Source organism: Lontra canadensis, unplaced genomic scaffold, assembly GCF_010015895.1.
Source record: "Lontra canadensis isolate GAN:19392208 unplaced genomic scaffold, GSC_riverotter_1.0 scaffold21, whole genome shotgun sequence".
Lineage (NCBI taxonomy): Eukaryota > Metazoa > Chordata > Mammalia > Carnivora > Mustelidae > Lontra > Lontra canadensis.
Window position 1 is genome coordinate 10745025 of NW_022631015.1, and position 19606 is coordinate 10764630.

The window sequence follows — 19606 nt, forward strand, 5'->3', positions numbered from 1 at the left end:
ACACTTACAGATGTGGGCAAAATAATACAAGGTATATTCAAATACCTTAGCTGTAAATCTCAGTAAGATACCCGTGTGAAAGAGTAGGCTAAGCAGTGAAAGTAATTTATGTAGTTATGAATCTCTAATTTGCTTCAAATAGTTTCAACTGTTTCTTTTTTATGTCTATTCCAAAATGAATTAAGTCATTCTCTTTGACTCTAAAACCTCATGAATGGCAACATCCATATTATGATAGTAGAAATCATTCTACCCATCGCTTAAATGTATACGATTTCTGGTGAAGCTAAGCCTTGTTCCAGATATTTGGGTTTCGCAATGTTCACAGAACCCGGAATTTTCTTTAAATGTAAATACACTCTGAAGTGATACAAAATGAAAAAATAAACAACTCTCAATTTTTCTAAAAAATCCAGACCTATACTATCGATACAATAACCATAATTTAACTTCCTCTATTAGGAGTGCCCAAATATGCCAACAGGCAATTCTGAGATAAAGATAAGAGAAAGGAAAAGAAAACCCAGTGCCTATGGAAATTGAGATCGAAAAATTTAATGATTTAAAAAATAGCCTTTACATACAAGATGGGGAAGAGAGTAATACAGATTGAAATTTTGGTTTTAAAAACGTGAAAGGTCACCACTTAGCTTAAAAACAAGTCTGTCATCTCCTAAGAAACACACTATACAATGAACTCTATAGGGGCACCTTTCAACTCCTACTGAGTTGGTTTTTAGCAGTCTCCTTTCTCCCAACATGCTTACTCGTCATGAAACGATACAACTTTTAATCATCTCTTGACAGAACAGAGCTTGGAGAACTACGATACGGTTTTTTTGAAAAGCACCTTCTGTGATGTTTTGCTGAATTTTTCCCTCATACTTAGATCACACATTCTTCTTAAATCCTTTCCTTTTCCAATGATTTGGTTGTTTAAAACAAGTAAGCTTTATTAAGTCAAGGCATACATGGCAAATAAAAATGTTTTCAAATGGTCTAGTTTAGAACCATTCAATAAGAACTGGACTGAAGGCCTATGGATAACATGCTCACTGACTTGTTAATATGCGAATACATTTACCTACTAGGTAGAAGTATCTCATTTGCCCCAAGGCCAGTCAGATGGCTTGTGGGTGTCTTTACTGTGCCAACACCAGCAGGTGTAATGGGACAGACTATGGAATGGGTGCTGTGATGAGCTGGAAGATGGCGGTGGGCTGTATACACAGGATCAAGGCCAGATAGAATTGTAGAGACTGGATGGGCTGAGTGTCGGGTCAGCAGCTGCATGTTTTAAGGAGGTTGCAAGACCAAATAGTGAATTCCCTTAGAATAGGATATAGCCTAGTGGCTCTAACCTTTAAGTGACTCAGGAACAGGTCAGTTTTTCTCAGGTAATGGAGGCAGCAGCACCTAAGAGTTGAGAGTCAGAAGGGCCTCTACTTAAAACTGGCAGGTGGAACCATCCCTTATTTTGTGGACAGTTGTAGTCTGATGTGTCTTTATGAATTCCTGCTGCAAATAATTTGGTTTTTGCAAATCTAAAAACACCCTTTGGAAAACTTCATGGCCAAGTCACTCATAAATGTGGATGATCAAAAAGTCCCAGGGAAAACATTTGCTTTCTTTTAACGTGATGTCCTGTGTTCAAACAACTCAGCCCTAACCAAGGATTTGGCCTCCACATACTTCTAAAATACGGGTGCTTGGGTTAACGTATACTTCCTGAATCTTCTTTCATTTTTAAAAGGGCATTTTCAATCAGAAGTGAGGCATTTTGCCACAATGGGCCAAAGATGGTCAATTTTGAAAGGGGTGTCCAAACAAGAACAAGTCATGCCATGCCTCGTTATTGGAAGGTAAACACTTTCACGTATACTGTGCTTCCCACACTTGGACATGACAGGCTCAGAATAATCGCTAGTATATGTAGAGCAGTATTACAACTAGCTGGTATGTTTTCTAAAATTAAAAAAAAAATAAGGAAAAAAATGCAGCATTAGGACGTGCTTACTAAGGTGCTTCTTCATTCATGTTGTCTAATGGAATGTATTGGACAAACATCTACAAACGAACATGAATACACAGGCATACACACGCACGTGAACCAGTTTCTGTACAGTTTAGGCCTTAGATGCTTCTGTGTTTACGTAAGAACCACACAGGAAAAAAAAAATCCCCCTCTAGCTCCCTGAATTTCTGAATGTTGTCTAACCCATAAAATGTTAAAATATTTCATTTTCATATAAAATTATCTACAAAAATAGATAACATTTACAAAAAACCAGATAGCATTTCCAGTTTTCGTTAGAAGTGCACTCAGTCCCCCTTTCCGTCCTTCTCCTCTCAGAAGGTGGCCATCTCCAGCAAAGAACGCTTGAAGAGCTGGGCGTTCCGGGACAGGTCTGTCACTTGGTGCACCATCTCCTGCAGGGCCGTGGTGCTCGGGTAATGGAGGGCCGCCATCTTGGTTGCCATCACAATCGCCTTGAGCTGCTCACAGAGCTGGTTGCTGGAGTTCATCACTTTGTTGCGAATGTCCTGGGCAGCAACCTGCCTTGTCAGCGTGTCCCCAATGAACACCAGTTTGTGTGCGCTCAGGATGACAAACTTGCTGTGGGCCACGAAGATGCGCGGCGGCTGCGCCGAGCTGACGCAGCTGAAGAGGGCGTCGATGGCGTTGAGGAGGGAGATGTAATGGGTCTCGCACTGGTCGTAGTAGAAGCAGAGCAGCTGCCGATCTTGAGCGCCCACGCTGCTGTTTGTGGTCGGGAGGCTCTGAGAAGGCTTCCACTTGGAGATGTCGTTCTCCACGGGCTTGGTGATTTCTTGTTCCAACAACTGGAACTGACTTAGCTGCAAGGGAGAGAAAAGCAGAGTTCGTGAAGGGGAAGGCAGTGTGCCATCTTGGAAGTTAACCTTGGGGTTCAAGGACAGGGATTTCAATCCCTAGTAAGTGGTTAGTGCTCACTAGATGGGAGGCTTCGCTTTCCTAAACTGTAAAATGTGGAGGCTGAAAAAGAGGATCACTAAGGAATCCCCCAGCTCAGGCCACTGCGGTTGGATATTGGTCTCTTCTGCCCTACGGCTGGAAGGCAGCTAGCTGTTATACTCAGCTGTCACCTGCACCTTTATGAAAGATCCAGGAGTTAACATTTACCAAGTGCTTAGAGTGTTTTTTGGTATATCGTCATCTCTATATAAATGTTTATTGAACATTGAGTGGAGGCGAGGGAAAATCCAATGGGGGGATCTCCTTATCAAGTAAATCGTTGACAGTTGGCTCCTCCTCTGGGAAAGCCTTGACTCTGTCCCTTCCAGACTCTTAGATAATTGACCATCCACAACCCCTTTCTGTTTCTCCTACTCTTGCAGGCAAGATTTGTAAATGTTAGGCAGCACTACAGGAGAGACTAACACCTATAAATACATGTGCAGAATCTCTAAGGGAATGTGAATGCTAATTGTTCATCAGAGCACTTAGCCACCCAGAGCTGTTGAAAGAAAAGAAACTCGCACATAGTCAGACTCAAGGAGTGTTAACTTCCTTCTTTCCTTACTGATCCTGGCTGGTGTATTATTTAAACTGTAGTTATAATCTCATGCTATTCCACCAAATCTCAGGAAAGACCCTTCTTTTGCAGGTAAGGACTACCTTTGACCTGAGCTTAGGACTCTGCGATCTTCTGCTCTGAGACAGAGCTCAGTCAGAGTAGGGCCAACCTCATCCAGCTTTGCCCCCAAGAAATGCACCGTGAGCCATCTTTTTTGAGAGAATCTGCTTTCTTCTTAGAAATTACTATGGTTTCAACAAGTTCCCTAAAGCCCTGCAGTCCTCCTTGGCCAAATGCCAAAGTAGACATAAATGGATCCAGGGTGATGTTTGACGGTATCTCACTTATGGTTTCGCAAATATGTTCATAAATATACCGTCTTATTAGAGAGATGGGGGAATTTTCTCATTTTATACAGAAGCAACTGAAGTTCATGGAGGTTAAATGACTTGCCTAAGGTCATAGAGTTGGCTGGTCAGAAAGCAAGGACTAGAATTCTGGTTTCCTGGGGCGCATGGGTGACTCAGTCAATTAAGCAACCAATTCTTGATTTCAGCTCAGGTCATGATCTCAGGTTGTGAGATGGAGTCCCTCATCGGGCTCCACACACAGTATGGAGTCTGCTTGAGATTCTCTCTCTCCTTCTCCCTCTGCTGCCTACCCCCCCAACTCTTGTGCTCTCTCTGTCTCTAAAAAAATAATAAAATATCATTTTTTAAAAAAGGAACTCTGGTTTCCTGAGGCAACGTGACAGTTCATGTCTCCATATGACATTCCATTTCAGCTTAAAAGGCATGTAAGTCCTCAATCCGTTAATCTTTATTTTTATGCCCTGTACCAGCAAGACTCATCATTATCAGCCCCGCCCATGCCCAGCTTTTGAGTGAACCTGCCTTGCCCAAATCCCTTCTTTGAGAGCTTGGATATATCTTTTTTTTTTTTTTTTTTTAAAGATTTTATTTATTTATTTGACAGAGAGAGAGATCACAAGTAGGCAGAGAGGGAGGCAGAGAGAGAGGAGGAAGCAGGCTCCCTGCTGAGCAGAGAGCCTGATGCGGGGCTTGATCCCAGGATCCCGGGATCATGACCGGAGCCAAAGGCAGAGGCTTTAACCCACTGAGCCACCCAGGCACCCCGAGGGCTTGGATATATCTTGAACACATCTGATTCTGCCCTCTTTCTTTTAGACTGGACTAAGAGCAGCCAAGCCATACACTTGTGTTATAGGAGATAGATAGAGAGAGATGGCCCAATCAGACTCTCTCTCTCTCTCTCTCTGTTTTGTTTTGTTTTAGTAATTTGATGAACCACAGTAGGGAGCTATTAGCTAAAGATGCTTAGCTGAAAAGCCATCTGTGGGAAGGAGTCTGAGTGACCATGTATGGGTTCTGTGAAGTTCAGTAGGAGCCAAATGAGTAGACAAGCAGAGGAAACTTTCAGAAAATAGAGGAGAAGGAAGCAAATTTAGAGGAAAGAAAGCCCAAGGAGAGAGAATTTACAGTCTGAGCACTCATCAGACTTTGCGATCAGGCTCATTGGCTGTATCTGCATTTTCTCTTCCTACATTCCCCTACTATCGTTTTGTTATAAAACCTGTTTGCTTGGCCTAGCTTGGCTGGGTCTTGCTTCTGAGACCAACAGCCTTAACCCAAAAAGTCCTTACATGTTAGGTGTATAGAAGTAGCCTGGAAAAATGGCTATTGAGACATAGTCTAGGTACAACAGCTGGATTACTAAAGCTATAAACATTCTCTTTGTTCTTATTCCCTATTATAAGCTTTGGAGCTGCTGCTGCTTACTATTATTATGATTTTTTAAAGATTTATTTATTTGAAAGAGAGAGTGGGGGGGGAGGGGCAGTAGGGAGGTGGAGAGGAGAGAGAGAGAGAGGGAAGCAGACTCCCCATTGAGCATGAAGCCAGATGGAACTCAGGGCTCGATCCCATGACCCTGAGATCATGACCTGAGCTGAAATCAAGAGTCGGACTCTCAACCGACTGGGCCACCCAGGTGCCCCATAGCTTTTTTTTTTTTTTTTTTTAAAGATTTATTTATTTGAGAGAGAGAGAGAGAGTACACACAGGGAGGAGCAGAGGGAAAGGGAGAGAGAATCCCAAGCAGACTCCACATTGAGCACACAGCATCAGAACTGACATGGGGCTCCATCTCAGGACCCTGAGATCATGACCTGAGCCAAAACCAAGAGTCAGATACTTGATCGATTGAGCCACTCAGGCACCCAGAGCCTTGGAGCTTATCTGCACCCAAGAATGCTGGAAGGACCAAAATGATGATCTTCTGAAGGGCTACCTCCCTTAAGAAGTGGGAAATCCTCAATCCCAGGTAGGTCCTGTCCTGCCTGACTTACCTGATAATGCTCCAGCTGCATCTTGTTCTGTTTGATGATATTTTCTTTTTCCAGCAGCTCTTTCTGTTGCCTCTCAAACTCCTCCTTCCCCTGTTATTTGTCAACATAAAGAAAACATTACATCACCCCTGTGGTCCACCTGTGCTAAGACTTTCATTGACAAATGTGTAAACACCCTTTACTTTTCCATTGCCTTGGCCCTACTAGGCCCTGTTAGGCCCTGTGAATGCCAGACAGGGAGGGCGCATTCCCTGCCAGACTTCCAGCATCCCCCTGTAGGGCAGGGCTGAAAACTAAAATCTGTTCTCATGGGGGGTGCCACCATCTCCACTCCACTTTCCCATTTTGGGAGACCCACACTCCCCTGCAAACCTCCTTACACAGTACTATTTCTCAGGGTTCTTCTCTAACAGATTATATGCAAACCCATAAGCCTAATGCAGGTCTAAACGGGGTCCACACTGCATTCCTGGTTTCTTTGGATTGTCTACAACTCTACACCAAATTAGTATTTCCCGGCATGCAGAGCTGAACGACGCACTACGGGAATGGTGAATGCCCCCGTTTACTCTATCCCGCCCCTTTCCTTAGCATTGGGGTTTCGGGGTGGGAGGCAGGGCTCGGCTCTCTCCCTTCCCCAGTCTCCTGTGTGCAAGGGAACTGTAGTTAGTTCAGCAGTCCTCAGGACGACCCATCCCTCTCAGTCAGATGAAAGGAATGGCCAAAGGAGATAGCAAATTCTAAATAATGGATCTTGGTTAAAAGTTTGAATTCCCCAAAGTGAAAAGGATCCCAGGTCAGTGTGGTGGAATTTCCATGTGTAGGAGGGAGACTGTGCCTGCCCTATTTCCCATGTGCTGGTGACATTCTGGGTCAACTGACAAATGCCCGGTGTTCTTCAAGGTCAGCCTGAGGCTTCAGTAATTAATTAAACACACAAACAGACATTGCAGAGCTGAAGGGATTTCTGAGAATTTCTCTAGTCTAGAGTTTTCTTTCTTTTTTCCTTCACAGTGCCTCCCTCCTTTTTCAAATAAAATACCATGCAGAACTCTATCATAAAATGCGAACAGAGGTTGAGCTGGTGTGATTATGTGAGAGAACCACGTTCCTATTTGGGGAGTCCCTTCCCGCTTGCCTGAGGCATATCAACGGATCACCCCAACCCCGTGCTCCATTCACTTTGCTAATGAAGAAATGACAGCCCCGGGAGGTTCGATCAGTGGATCACACCGTTAGTGCCAGGGAACTGAGGACTCGGCACCTTCTCGGGCCAGTGCTGTCACCTTCATATGTGAGCTACGAATTCTGCTCGCGAACCGTGAACCACGTTCTCGCGCGGGGCCGTCCAGCCCACCGGCCGTCCCCGCGGCCCCCCAGGCTCCCTGAATGCGAGCAGAGGCCGTAGGAGCCCGCTTTCCTTACCTGCAGGTGGACGTAGTCGTAATCGTCCATCCAGCTCCTCTCGGAGCTGTCGCTGCTGCTGCAGTCGGGGGGCTGGTCCTTGCCCAGGCTCGGGGGCAATGGCTTGGTGAGGGCTTGGGCCTTGGGGTCCCCGGGAGGCAGCAGGAGCTGCACCTGGGACGCCGCGTGCGGGTACTCCGTGGAGTTCGTGATGTTCTCGGAGCCGCTCTTGGCGTGCGAGCCGCCGGGGCCCGGCCGGAAGAGGGCCTCTGCGTTGGTGTTGATGGTTGTGGTGAGCTGTTTGGCGTCATCCGGGACGGTCTTCGCCACCATCACGAAGCGGTCCAGGTCATCCCACTTATTCTGCGGCTTGTTGGCGGCCAGAATGTTCAGGGACCAGCTGCACTCGTTCAAGTCGTGGCTGGTCTGGCTCAGGATCTGGTGGGAGTCTTCCACTCTCTGGAGCTCCCGCTTCATTTTGTTCTGCAGGAGGAGTTCAGAGAGGCAGGACGCGTTGGCGGCGGCTCCCTTGGCAAAGTGGAGGTAGTCTCTCACGGACACCTCCACCCTGTCCACGGAGGCGCGGATCTCGTTGACGTGGCGCTCCATGTATCCGTAACACCGCCAGTCCGTGGTCACCAGCGCCATGAGGCTGGACACGCCCATCTCCAGGCTCTGCTGGAGCCGGTGCAGCCGCTCGATGGCCGTGTCGGGATCCAGCAAGAGCCTTTTGTCCGGAGACGGGGAGGTCGACAAGGAGGACTCCTTGGAGGTGGTGGAAGATGTGGACATGTTGCTCCTGGTGCTGCCCGTGCTGGAGAAGGACAACCGGTTGATACCATCCACCACGTCCTGAGAGCCTTTGGTGTCCGGGGCATTGTGCAGAGGGACGTCGTAAACACCGTCTCTCTCTTCGGGGTTTGCTTTCTCACTGGTTTCTGCCGGCGGCTCCAGGAATTGAACCCCTCGGGGGACGTCGTAGGCATCGTTCTGGGCACCCAGGGACTGTCCCAGCTGTGAGGGCGGGTGGTTCAGCAAGATGTTTTGGGGTCTCCGTGTCGCCAGATCCGTGGTTCCTGGAGCATCAGAGCTGTATTTTACGTGAAGGTCCTTCCCCATCGGCTTGGTGCTGGTTGGGGGGATGTCGTAGACGCCCTCGGGTCTGACGTCTGGCCTCGCAGCTTGTCTCACTGGAGGGGGGAAATCATACTCTTTTTCCCTAAGCCCCGCCTCATCTCGGCAAGCAGAGGGTGGGATGGCATATACCTGAAAAGCAAGTGCAAAGGGAGCCATTATTTTTTCAGCTGGCTCATGCGAACGTGCAGAAGCTGAAAAGGACCTAAAAATGAGGCTACGATTCTCAGTCCTCATCTCTGGCTCCTGGCTTTCCACCTTCCACTCACTTCTGGCCTCTGTTTCCCAAGGCTCGGCTCTGCTCTCACTTCCCTCATCCTTGGACGGGAGCATCCTTCCCATGGCCTCAGCGCTGTCTGTGTGTGGACCCCTCCTCGCTGAGTTGCCCTCCTTGGGTCCCAGGCCCGAGTTTCTAACCACCTCCTGGGTCTCCTTCCTTGGCTGATCCAGGCATGGAGGCAGACCGTGCCCTCACACACAGGACGAGGCATCGGGAGACCCGAGGTCTCCCGGCTGTGACACGCTGAATAGTTGCTTCCATGTTCTGACACACAGTTCCCTTCTCTGCACAGTAGGCGTAACTGTGCTTCGGGGCAGGCATGCCACAGAGGACAAGAGAGGACGTCAGGTGCAGCAACCCCTAACTATGGACTGAGGATGTTGTAACGCTTCTCATAAATGCGAGATACATCCGTTGCTTGCCAGACTGAATTATTTTATCTTCTAACTGGCTCTCCTTATCAACTACCTCATTTTTAATGGAATGCCCTAACTATGGAACCCTTAGACTTTGAGATTTTTCTTTCCTTTCCCTTTTTTAAAAAAGTAATCTCTAGGCCCCACGGAGGACTTGAACTCACGACCTCGAGATCAAGCGTCGAATGTCTCCTGACTGAGCCAGCCAGGTGCCCCTGGAACCCTTAGGCTTATTGCCTTTGCCTATTGCCTTTCCATCTTCCCGTTCACTCTCACAAAGACTGGTTTCTCCCCTTTGGTTTGCCCTTCTTGTATTACCCCAAGAAACACACACACACACACCCCTTTTTTGCTGCTCTGTGGTAGCTCACTTACCCCTTTGGTAGGAGGGATGTCATAGATGCCTTGAGGTTTTATCTCTCCGATTGGAACTGAAAACATGGGGCCTTTCACTGATGATGGAGGGATATCGTACACCTGAAGAGAAACACTTGTGTTGCCCAGAACAGAAATGTCGCATACTGTCACTTCTTACGTTACTGAGCCTTTCACTAGGGACTAATTTGCCAGGTTATGTATACCCTTGCTCTGTGTCATAAAGGGATGGTAGAATTCTTTTTAGATTTCATGTTCTTCGACTTAGATTTGAGTATAAAAATGACCTGATGTGAAGTATCTACACTGTCTGGACTTGATTTATTTATTTTTAAAGATTTTAGTTAGTTATTTGGGGCAGAGAGAGAGAGAGAGAGAGCGAGCATGAGCGGGGTGGGGGAGAGGGCAGAGGGACAGGGAAGAGCAGACTCCCCGCTGAGCAGGGAGCCCCAAGGACCCACGGCTCAATCCCAGGACCTTGAGACCGTGACCTGAGTCACAGTCAGCCACTTCACGGAACCACCCAGGCGCCCCACTGTCTGTCTGCGCTTTAAACTATAGTTTAAAATTTTACATTTCCTGACCAAGAATGATAAGTGACAAAAGCTTTGTCAGATAAAGGCCTAGGATTTCCTGATTAAGCAAATCCAGAAAACGTAATTTAAATAGCATTGCTGGAAATGGCTTCTGTATAGCTAGCTTCAAGTGAAACATGCCTATGTGGTGAACTTCCCTTTGCTCGTAGCCCTGAAGGAACGCTCCCCCTGCCCCACCCGGGGTGCTGGTACATACCCCTTGCGTGGCGTGGGAAGGAGGGATGTCGTAGATGTCCTTTTGGTATCTGGCTGGGTACTCGTACACGTAGCCCTGGCCCGTCCTCACGGGGGTTATTACCTGTGGGCAGGAAGACACAGAGTGGTAAAATCCAAGCCCCAGCCTCCCAACCAGGCACTCCCCAGTCACCTCTCCCCCATAAGAAGAAAGAAAGAAAAATATGGAAGGGAAGAGAGAAAAGGAAGGGGACAAGGAGACATCAGGGCACAACACTTTTTTTTTTTTTTTTTTAAACAGCACAACACTTAAATCCCCTCTTGAATCCCAATAAAGGACAAATCCCTGAAATAGCTCCATCCCTCTTCCTCCTGATGACAAAACCATATCAAAGTTGGCCCAAGTTTCAATTCCCAGGATGCACCTTAAGGGAGAACCATTTTTAAATTAGGAAATTTTAAATTATGATCCTAGATCATCCCTTTGAAGCACCAAAACCACAGCATAATGAAAAAAAAAAAAACCACTTTTTTTTTTTAAAGGCTCTGAAACTATTTGTAAAGAGAATAATGCAAATAGAGACTTGAGCTACTTAAAATTCCTCTCATGCCTTCCCCAGGACGCCTCTTCATGTGACATTATTATTATTATAACTCAAATTCCATAGGTCACTAGAGGACTTTTATGAAGCCAACGGCTCAGCAGTGCCGCTCTCAGAAGCCTCCAGGAGCTTTCAGTCCAACCTTTGAAACAAATGACAGACCGAGTTGGGAGCCACTGGGAACAGAGTTCAGGTCTCGAATCATTTTCTCATTTCCACTGGGGGAGCAGACATCCCAGACAGTACCTACATCCAAGGGATGTGGGAAGTCAAACACACTCATCACAACTCTGGCATCTGGAAGCAATGCCAACATAAGGAACCTCACCCAGCAGGCTCGCATTTTCCCATCTACCATCCTTCCTCGTGTCCTAAGCACAGGCAGAGAACTCTCTTGAAGTGAAATTCACTGGAAATGTATTTAATTTGAAACTCATTTTGAAATGTATTTAATCCTCCAGGGGGCTACTAAATGACCAGTGTCTTGTGTCTGCCTAACCCCTGCTCCCCGCCGAATGACTAATAGCAGCCCCCCACTTAGTATTGCCCATCACTGTTTTAATTTTTTTAGGAGACTGAGCATTGTAAATGAGGCAGAGCTGGCTCTTCCTTAAGAAGCCGTCATCTTTTATCCTTTCCCTAATGTGAAAATTCTGGCGTCAGGCTGCCTACAAAACTATGTGAAAAATGCTCGCGTTCATCTTCTGCTGCAGTGGATGGAACACAGCCAAAGGCACCAATGCCCTCCTCCCCAGGGAGATCTAAGACGCTAACTAATGCCCTAGTGCCTGCGGCTCATTACTTCTTGCCATGGACGTAAAGGAGATTAGAACTGCAGTCACCATCCCATCAAATCTCTCCACTGCCTCGGGTTTAAGAAAAGGAATCTGTGGCTTTAAAAAGTCTGTTGGCATGTAGCATACAGAACCATTTGCAGAGTGGACACTGCACCGTGCCTAGCAAATCGTCCTTTTAAAAAGCTGCGTGCCCTTTGCTCAAGAAAGATGCGCTGTATTCCTCGTGCCCTTATATGATTTTTTTTTTTCACTCACTATTGTCCAGGAGAGAAGTGAAGAATCTTCTCTGAGTGTATCTCGTCAGCCCCTCTATTTATAGCTCTCTATTTTGGCTTTATAATAGAACCTGCACACAACACAGCTTTTGTGCGGTCTGAAAGCTCCTCAGAGTGGATTCTGTCCAAGGTTGCCAAGTTGGTAATAATGCTAATGGAAAACCAAGGCTGGTTATGCCGAAGGCCAGCTGAGTGGTTCCATCTTTAGTTTAAAGATGGGAAGGGGGTGCTGGGAGATAGAGGGGGCAGTGCCAGTATCTGAAAATAGTCCTTGGTGAGATGTAAACATATGGCAAGACCTCAGAAAGGCGGGGTCCTCGACAAGGCTCTTCCTTGCCTTTGTGGGACCTTCCCTGGCAGAGGGCATTAGTGCTTCCCGGTATTTAACTTCTCACTTCCTGACAAATGTCACAAAACCTCAACTCGCTCTCGCTCTCTCATTTGGAGGATGCCTGTGGTCATCTGGTTTTTAAAAACTTTGCATTCCAAGCCAGTCATTTTCCTTGTTTATGCGTTAAAAGAAACAGATGGAGAAAACCACAGGGGGAAAAAGCCAACAAAATACAGTCTCCCCGATTCCAGCATTCCCGATGGTACCATCGAATTCACGCTGGTCCACAAACAGCATTTAAAAGGGACCAGCATTTTGCCTCTGGTCAGACACAGCCAGGGCAGACTGCGATCCACTCTGTAACGTCTGAAGGCACGAGCAGCTGAAATCTTCTACTTTTGGACATTTTCCTCCTCAACCCGTCGCTTGGGTGACTTTCATGCCAATTGCGTGTTCTCTCCTCCGAGGAAAGTGCTGACTGTTCTGTACCTTACAGAGTATCCAGTTCTGTGGTCACAAGACCTTTTCTTCCTGCCTGACACAGTACACAAAAACCTTTCTACTGTCCCAAAATTACTGAACCTCAACCTCCAAGGAACACCACGGTCTAGCCAAGGGGATGTAAATTTCGGAAGCATTCTCCTGGGTGTTTGCGAGGCAAGGCATCGATGGCATTGCTGCACAGAGGGTATTTCAAATCTAATTTTCTCAATGAAACAAAGTCAGGTTTTTCATTTCCTTTTTTCCTCCCTTGGTTTTTCTTTTGTGTTTTCCTTTTTTTGTGTGTATTTATTTATAGTTACAAGGAACTCCCATATTGACCTCTTAGTTCATTAGAGTTGATGCAAATGAGGCTAGAAAGGGGGATTCTTGGGGCTCTCAGGACCAAGGGCTAAGGCAAATCCCCTTCCTGAGGACCCTGGCACAGGAAGTGCATTTTCCGGATACGGGATTTTCTGCCCCATGAGGAATCTGACTGGTCCTCAGGTTTAGTATACTCTTCTTATCAATTAACTAAAGAAACTGAAGGTGGACACTTGAGAAGAAGGCGGCCAGACATAGACATTTAGGAAAGAAAAAGTCCATTTAATAAATCTTCCCAGGGGCGGGGGTGGCATCCAAAGTCCAGAGAGTGGGGTTACATTAGCGCTCTAATTATGTGCTTGTCTAAAAACAAGCAAACACACACACACACGCACGTGCGCACGCACATGTGCACGCGCACCACCCCATCCCCTGCTCCAATGTGTTTGATTTTCATCATTTTCGGCGTCAGAGCCTGGGCACCAAGAGCTGCTTTTAGAGATGATTTAAATACCTCCAATGTCTCATAATTTTGAGAGCCGTGCATGCTGAAAATTTAAAGAAGTGTGGCAGTGGGGGGCCACGGGATCCCCCAGCAGCCAGCACATGTGAGCCAGTGAGCTAGAAGAGAGGCCCTTGGGCCGGGCCACTCACACCTCCCAGTCCTTGGCCTGGCTTTGCACCTGTAGCCCAGCGAGGGCCTGAGTCTTGGATGCCTGTGGGGCCCAGCAGATGAGGTGGAGGGAGAAACAAGCTGGGATTTCATGCTGGGGAGACAGAACCCACAACCTCCCGGAGGAAAGCAGCCATTCCTCAGCTCCAGCCAGCTGCCATCCCGAGAAAAGATGCCCCGTGTTGCTAAGTCTCTCAAATTTTCAGAAGAAGCCAGAAATCTGGATTTTTTTAACGTGAAATCTGATTTCCAGAATTGGCTCAAATATTTCAAATAGTGTCCTGGCCAAACTAAACGTGTCTCTGGCCCTCAGGGGGCCCGTCTTGCCTTCATGTATGTATTTCTGCCCCCCTCCCTCAATCCCTTGAAAGTCTCTGAGGCCAGGGCCCAGAAAGCTCTTTAGCAATTCCATTCGTGGGCAAGACTGAAGTCTACCATTTTATACCCATGCCCCGTGTGCCGCACGTCTATGCCTTCACTCACGCTGTATCTCTGTCCAAGATACTCTTCCTCCTGTCCTCAGATTCACATTTTATTCAACTTTCAAGGCCAGGCTGAGTGTCTCTCTCCCATGGGGCCTTTCCAGACAGAACACCTTTTTCTTGGAACGCCCCAAGCACATGATACGTCCGTCTCTAAGGGAACTAATCACTTGTGGTCTGTTTCGGTGCCTCCCATTTCTTCTCTGGGCATGGTGGAGATAGAGCCTGTTTCTTCTTCATTTGTAGATACACAGCAGGGCCCCGCACAGTGCCTTGACTGTAGTAAGGCTTGGATAAATGCACTGACTGAATATGTTAATGAACTAAAGGAAAACTTGAGGCTCTTCTTACACAAGATGGTGCGGAACTGGACAGGACAGGAAACAGACCTGCCCGTGTAGGACAAGGTTGGTGTCTAGGTGAGTTAGCTCTAGGATGAGTGGCACCCACGGGAGAAGGAGGGGAACGGGCTCTTCTCAGCCATGCATGGTAAGGTTGGGCAAGTGATGATGGCAAAAAAAGCAGAGCGAATTTTAGATAAAGTCAAGCAATCAGAAACCACGGAAGCATGATCACCTGTGCGACTGGTTGGCGTGAACCACTCGGAGGCCAAGAAGGGCTGCTAGCTGGTTTCCTTTCCCCCAGGCTCGAGTCTGCATGTGACTTGAGCATCTGCGTTCTTCTTAACCACCAGCTAGAAACGTACGGGGGAGTTTTGCAAAAAGAAATCAAAACAAACTCCGCCGTTTACCTCAGTATCAGAAGGAAAACACGACAGAAAGGAACGGGAGCTCTGACACGGGTCACGGGAAGCTGTGTATCAGAGGCCAAGGGCACACCAGGTCTTTAGCTCATGGAAAGGATTTGATCTGATGAGGGGAGGGACCGAGAACATAAGCCAGACTCAGGTCAGAGCCGACTCTACCACGTGTGAGAACATGACCAAGGCATCTGTCCATTCTAAGCCTGTTTCCTCATTAGTAGAATGGAAATAATAATACTTAGAGGCTATTAGTGTATTAATGAGATCAAGTACATAAAGAGCCTGGCATCCAGCAAACCCCTTAAGTCTTAGTTATTTCTATTATAATTGTCTATGATAATTCTACTATAATTGCTGGGTTATACAGCTTTACTTTTGGACTTAAGTTGTGGACCTGGGAATTCAGATCAACCGATCTACTGAAGACAGCTTTTAAAGAATGAGGAACAGATATTAACAATCGTCTTCATCACCTCAAAGCATTAAAAGATAGTAAAGAGGGGCACCTGGGTGGCTCAGTCAGTTAGGTGGCTGCCTTCAGCTCAGGTGATAATCCCAGAGTCCTGGAATCAAGTCCTGCATCAGGCTCCCTGCTCAGTGGGGAGTCTGTCTCTGCCTCCCCCCTCTACCCCCGTCTCCAAGCTCATGCTTTGTTCTCTTGCTCTATCTCAAATAATAAAAATCTTTAAAAAAAAAAAGAAAGAAAGAAAGAATGATCAGGTCTGACTTTGGGAGCAGAGAAGGAATTCACAGAGGTAAGCCCACACTTTAAGGCTGCTTTTTTCCGGGGGTGGGGGGCACTGACTGATGTGAGAGGGGTATGTCTAAGAGGCCACACTGTGTCTTTTTGCCATGTCTTTGGGTGTGGGGGAATACTGGACTCTAGGGCTTCCCGAGGTTGGGACCCCACTTTGGGTTGGATGTAAAAGTGAGAAGGTGCTAGGAGGGAAGCCACCCACGCACAGGCTGAAGGCAGGTTTTCACTCATCAGGGTTGATAAGACTATCTCAAAGCCTGAAATCAGATTTATGTGTGGCTGGGAGGCTGGCAGAAGGGAATAAGATCCTCTCTGGAAGTAGACGACATCTTCATGAGCCTTCAATTATTTCTTGCAAATATTTGTTAAATCCAGTGTCCATCCGACAAAGATACCCAGAAATATAGGAGACAAGACAGCAGAAAAGGATAACAGCCAATTTTTGCTTTCTTCCCAATATGAGGAGGATGTGGTCTGTGTCTTAGTGACCACAGATCTCGAGGCTGTTGGCTTTCAGAGTGTTTCCTGATTAAACCATGGGAGCCAACTAAATTTAATCATTTAGATAAGAGTTGAATCGAAAGAAATGAATCTTTACAAATGCATAGTGTTCCCAGTGAGGTCTGTGAGGCGATGGGAATTTCACATCAAAGCAGCCAGTGACAAGAGACTTTGGTTTTCCAAGGCCATCAGGAGATTTACTTGGGTTACTGTTTTACTCTGGTCTTCTCAGTATTGCCATTGTCACAGCGATCACCCTAACCGCCCAAGATACTCCAGCAGAAAACCCCAGGAGATAAACTTACTTTATGAGGCATAGAAATAAAGCTATTTATCCAAGAGAAAGATGGCAACGTCCCAAACCCAGGACCCTTGACTGGGTTTCTCCTCAGACAAGCCTTTTCAGTGGAAGATCACAAGCTGGGTTTGTCAAGAGGACCTCACCAAGAAGTAGGGCACATACCCAGCTGGGAGTCTAGCAGCGAAATACATTCAAGGGGACTCCTGCTCACGTGATATCCCTGGGGCCAAGGTCTCAGCAAGACTCCGTGCTACCAGCAACCGTAAAAAAGAACAAAAACAGTAAAAAGGAAGTGGAAAAATCCTGATGTTTGACAGAAAGAACTGGGTGGAATGGATAAGAGGCCGAGATGGGACGGGATGCCGGGAGCACAGGTTCTAGACTATTCTCATCATTATTATGGCCCATACTTCTACATTTGATAGATGCCTGCTTCAACGATTACAAAAATCACAGAAACAGAATTTGGTATAATTTTAGCAGAATTTAACAAGAAATCCCACTTGGAAGGGTACAGAGGGGTCTTTGTAACTGTCTGGGTTTCCGTGTCCCATGATTTAATTCTCTGGGTCTACGTCTCTCCATCCCGAAGCAACATCAGAAGTGGCCAGAATGACACAATCATGTCTTCTTGATATCCAGATAATGCCTCGATAACTGACCCCCCGAGTTTACCCATCAATCCTGCAGAGCAGGAACGTGGGCACCCGGCTCCTGGCATTGTGCCCCTGGGCCTCGTCAAGGCCTAGGCAACCCAGGTGGTGCTCAGGAAGTATAATGAGTAATTGATGAGAAGTTAAAAAGTGCCACCGTACCGTAATAATTACAGTCTAGATTTATAACTCTGCCATTAACAGTACCTAAGACTGTCTGAATTCAGAAGTAGGCCTCACCGACCAGCAGTCGGCCATCTGCATTTTTCTTGGCATCTGCGGAAAATAAAATCAGATCGCTTCCTGTCTATCTCTAATCTCCCTAACCCCCCCAGTTTAATTTATACTATCTCTGGGTTTCATGCATTAACAGGAGTATTTAGATTTCAAAAACCGCCCGCTGGAAAGATCTCATTTCATATAAATGCCCTTAAAAAGCATTCACAGAGCCACCACGGTGTTTATTAGATCTTATAATAACCTCTTTGTCTTAAAGCTCATGAACTGTGTGGCCCTTTCCCTTTAAAGAAAAACCCTTAGGAAGAGAAACATCACTATTATCACTGCCTGCCCGTTAGAACTGGGATCCAGCTTTCAGAAACAGCGAAGTTACAGAGGTTCGTCTGTTTAAGATCGAAGATTACTAGTTTCTTTTCTACGACCAGAGGAAAAGCCACATGTTGCCTCCACTGGGTTTATTAATTCTCTATAAATGCTCTCTGCCCAGCTTGGGTGTAGCAGTGAGCTCATTCACTGTGCGCGGAGCAACAATATAATGAAAACTGAGTCTGGCCCGGAAAATACACCCTCGTGGGCCAAGTGCATGGCTTACCCTTCCTAAAGCTTCTCTTGAGCTCATCGAGGTCTCTCCCCCTCTGTTCTGGGGCGCTGATTTACTTTCCTTCAAAGACATTTCGCTGTCTGATTTTTAGGATAGAGCTCAGCCCTTTTGCTCGCCCCATCTAAATCACGGTCAGCCTCTCTCTCTCTCTCTCTTTTTTCCCTCCAAATGAGGAAAAAGTCACAACTGAAGGCTCAGAAGTGGAACAGGGCTCTTGGGTCACTTTCATTAAACACAGCATTCGGGAGGCAAACCACTCCATGGAAACAGTGCCCCGATTGTCCAGCCTCCAGCACGCCTCCCCTGCTGCTTTCAGGAAGCTCTTTGTGCAGCAAGTGCTAAAGCAACATTTAGTTATGGAGTGACCGAGCGTCAAAGAGCAGCTCGAAGCATTTAATGTGGAAGAGCACGGCGGGGAATGACGTCTGGGCTCCTGCCGCGTTGGGGTCTTTCTCCGCACAAAGTTGAATGGGACCCGTGGTGACAGCGCTGGGTCCAGCGAAGTCATTTTTTTTTTTTTTTTTTTAAATCCCATGGACCGAGATGTTCTTGGAGAACTATAAAAGGCACCAGCGTTTTGGCTCTTTGGTTGCCCAAATAAATTCAACAGGACACTAAGCACAAGGTCCGGACTTTGGAAGGGAGTTTCGATGCCCGCAGACCGCCCGGAAGGGGCTGTGATTGTGGAAAGGGGGGAAGGCATGAACATTTCTGGACCCAAATGCAGCTCTGGGTAGGAGACCCTGCGCAGGAGACCCCGCAGGGCCTCCCTGGGAGACAGGACTCCGTGGCTGAGATGACAGACCCATCACGTGGCAGAACGTGGTGCTGCGGGCACAGCTGTTGCTTCCAGAGACAACGTGACCCGACAAGGGTTTCTGCCATATCCGAGAGGATTAAACAGAGGAAAATGGACAGAAAAATAAAATAAGTTCTAGGAGGAAACATTCTCTTAGCTTTTGGTACCAAAGCAGGGAAGATAGTTCTCTTGAAGAAGCTGCTCTGTGGGAAGTGTTCTCACATACTGGGATGGGGCTGTGAGCTGGCTCAGCATACCCCCCCACCCCCCACCCCCACCTTATTCCTCCTGCTCCTTGCCTTCTATCGCCACAGCTCCATCTTCTGGAGGCGACTGCGGTTTCTAGATGGGAAGGCGGACTGCATCCTAAAGGAGGAGTGAGATTTGCCAAAACTTACGGGGTCAAGTTGAAATTTAGATCAATGCCTGAGTGTCTTTTTTTTCTTTTCTTTTCTTTTTTTTTTTAAGAATTTTGAGATCAAGCAGTTTTACTAAACTTTTCAAGTGACTCTGGGAAAGAATCAGATAAGGATATCTGGATCATAAAATTTTAGTAAAGACCATTAGAGATAATTCAACCTTACTCCCCATTTCACAGTTGAGGGAACTGGAGTTCAGAGAGGTTAATCAGCTGGTTAATGGCAGAGAAGTAAGTAAGGACCAGGTTGGCTGGGTCCCGAGGTCCACCCCTACTTTTGTCAATGTCCCGTTGCTTACATTAGC

At 46.9% G+C, this 19606-nt stretch overlaps 1 protein-coding gene across 3 annotated transcripts in view; it reads right to left on the bottom strand.

The window, feature by feature from the left end:
* Positions 1 to 1393: 1393 nt before the first annotated feature.
* Positions 1394 to 19606, bottom strand: part of NEDD9 (neural precursor cell expressed, developmentally down-regulated 9) — a 115219-nt gene continuing 97006 nt past the window's right edge. For all 3 annotated transcript variants that reach the window (XM_032861566.1, XM_032861564.1, XM_032861565.1), the window contains exons 3-7: positions 10327 to 10428; positions 9535 to 9636; positions 7351 to 8595; positions 5926 to 6015; positions 1394 to 2859 (exon numbers count right to left, since the gene is read on the bottom strand). In XM_032861566.1, the coding sequence (XP_032717457.1) occupies positions 2350 to 2859; positions 5926 to 6015; positions 7351 to 8595; positions 9535 to 9636; positions 10327 to 10428 (2049 nt within the window). In that variant the 3' untranslated portion in view covers positions 1394 to 2349. The remainder of the gene's footprint in view (positions 2860 to 5925; positions 6016 to 7350; positions 8596 to 9534; positions 9637 to 10326; positions 10429 to 19606) is intronic.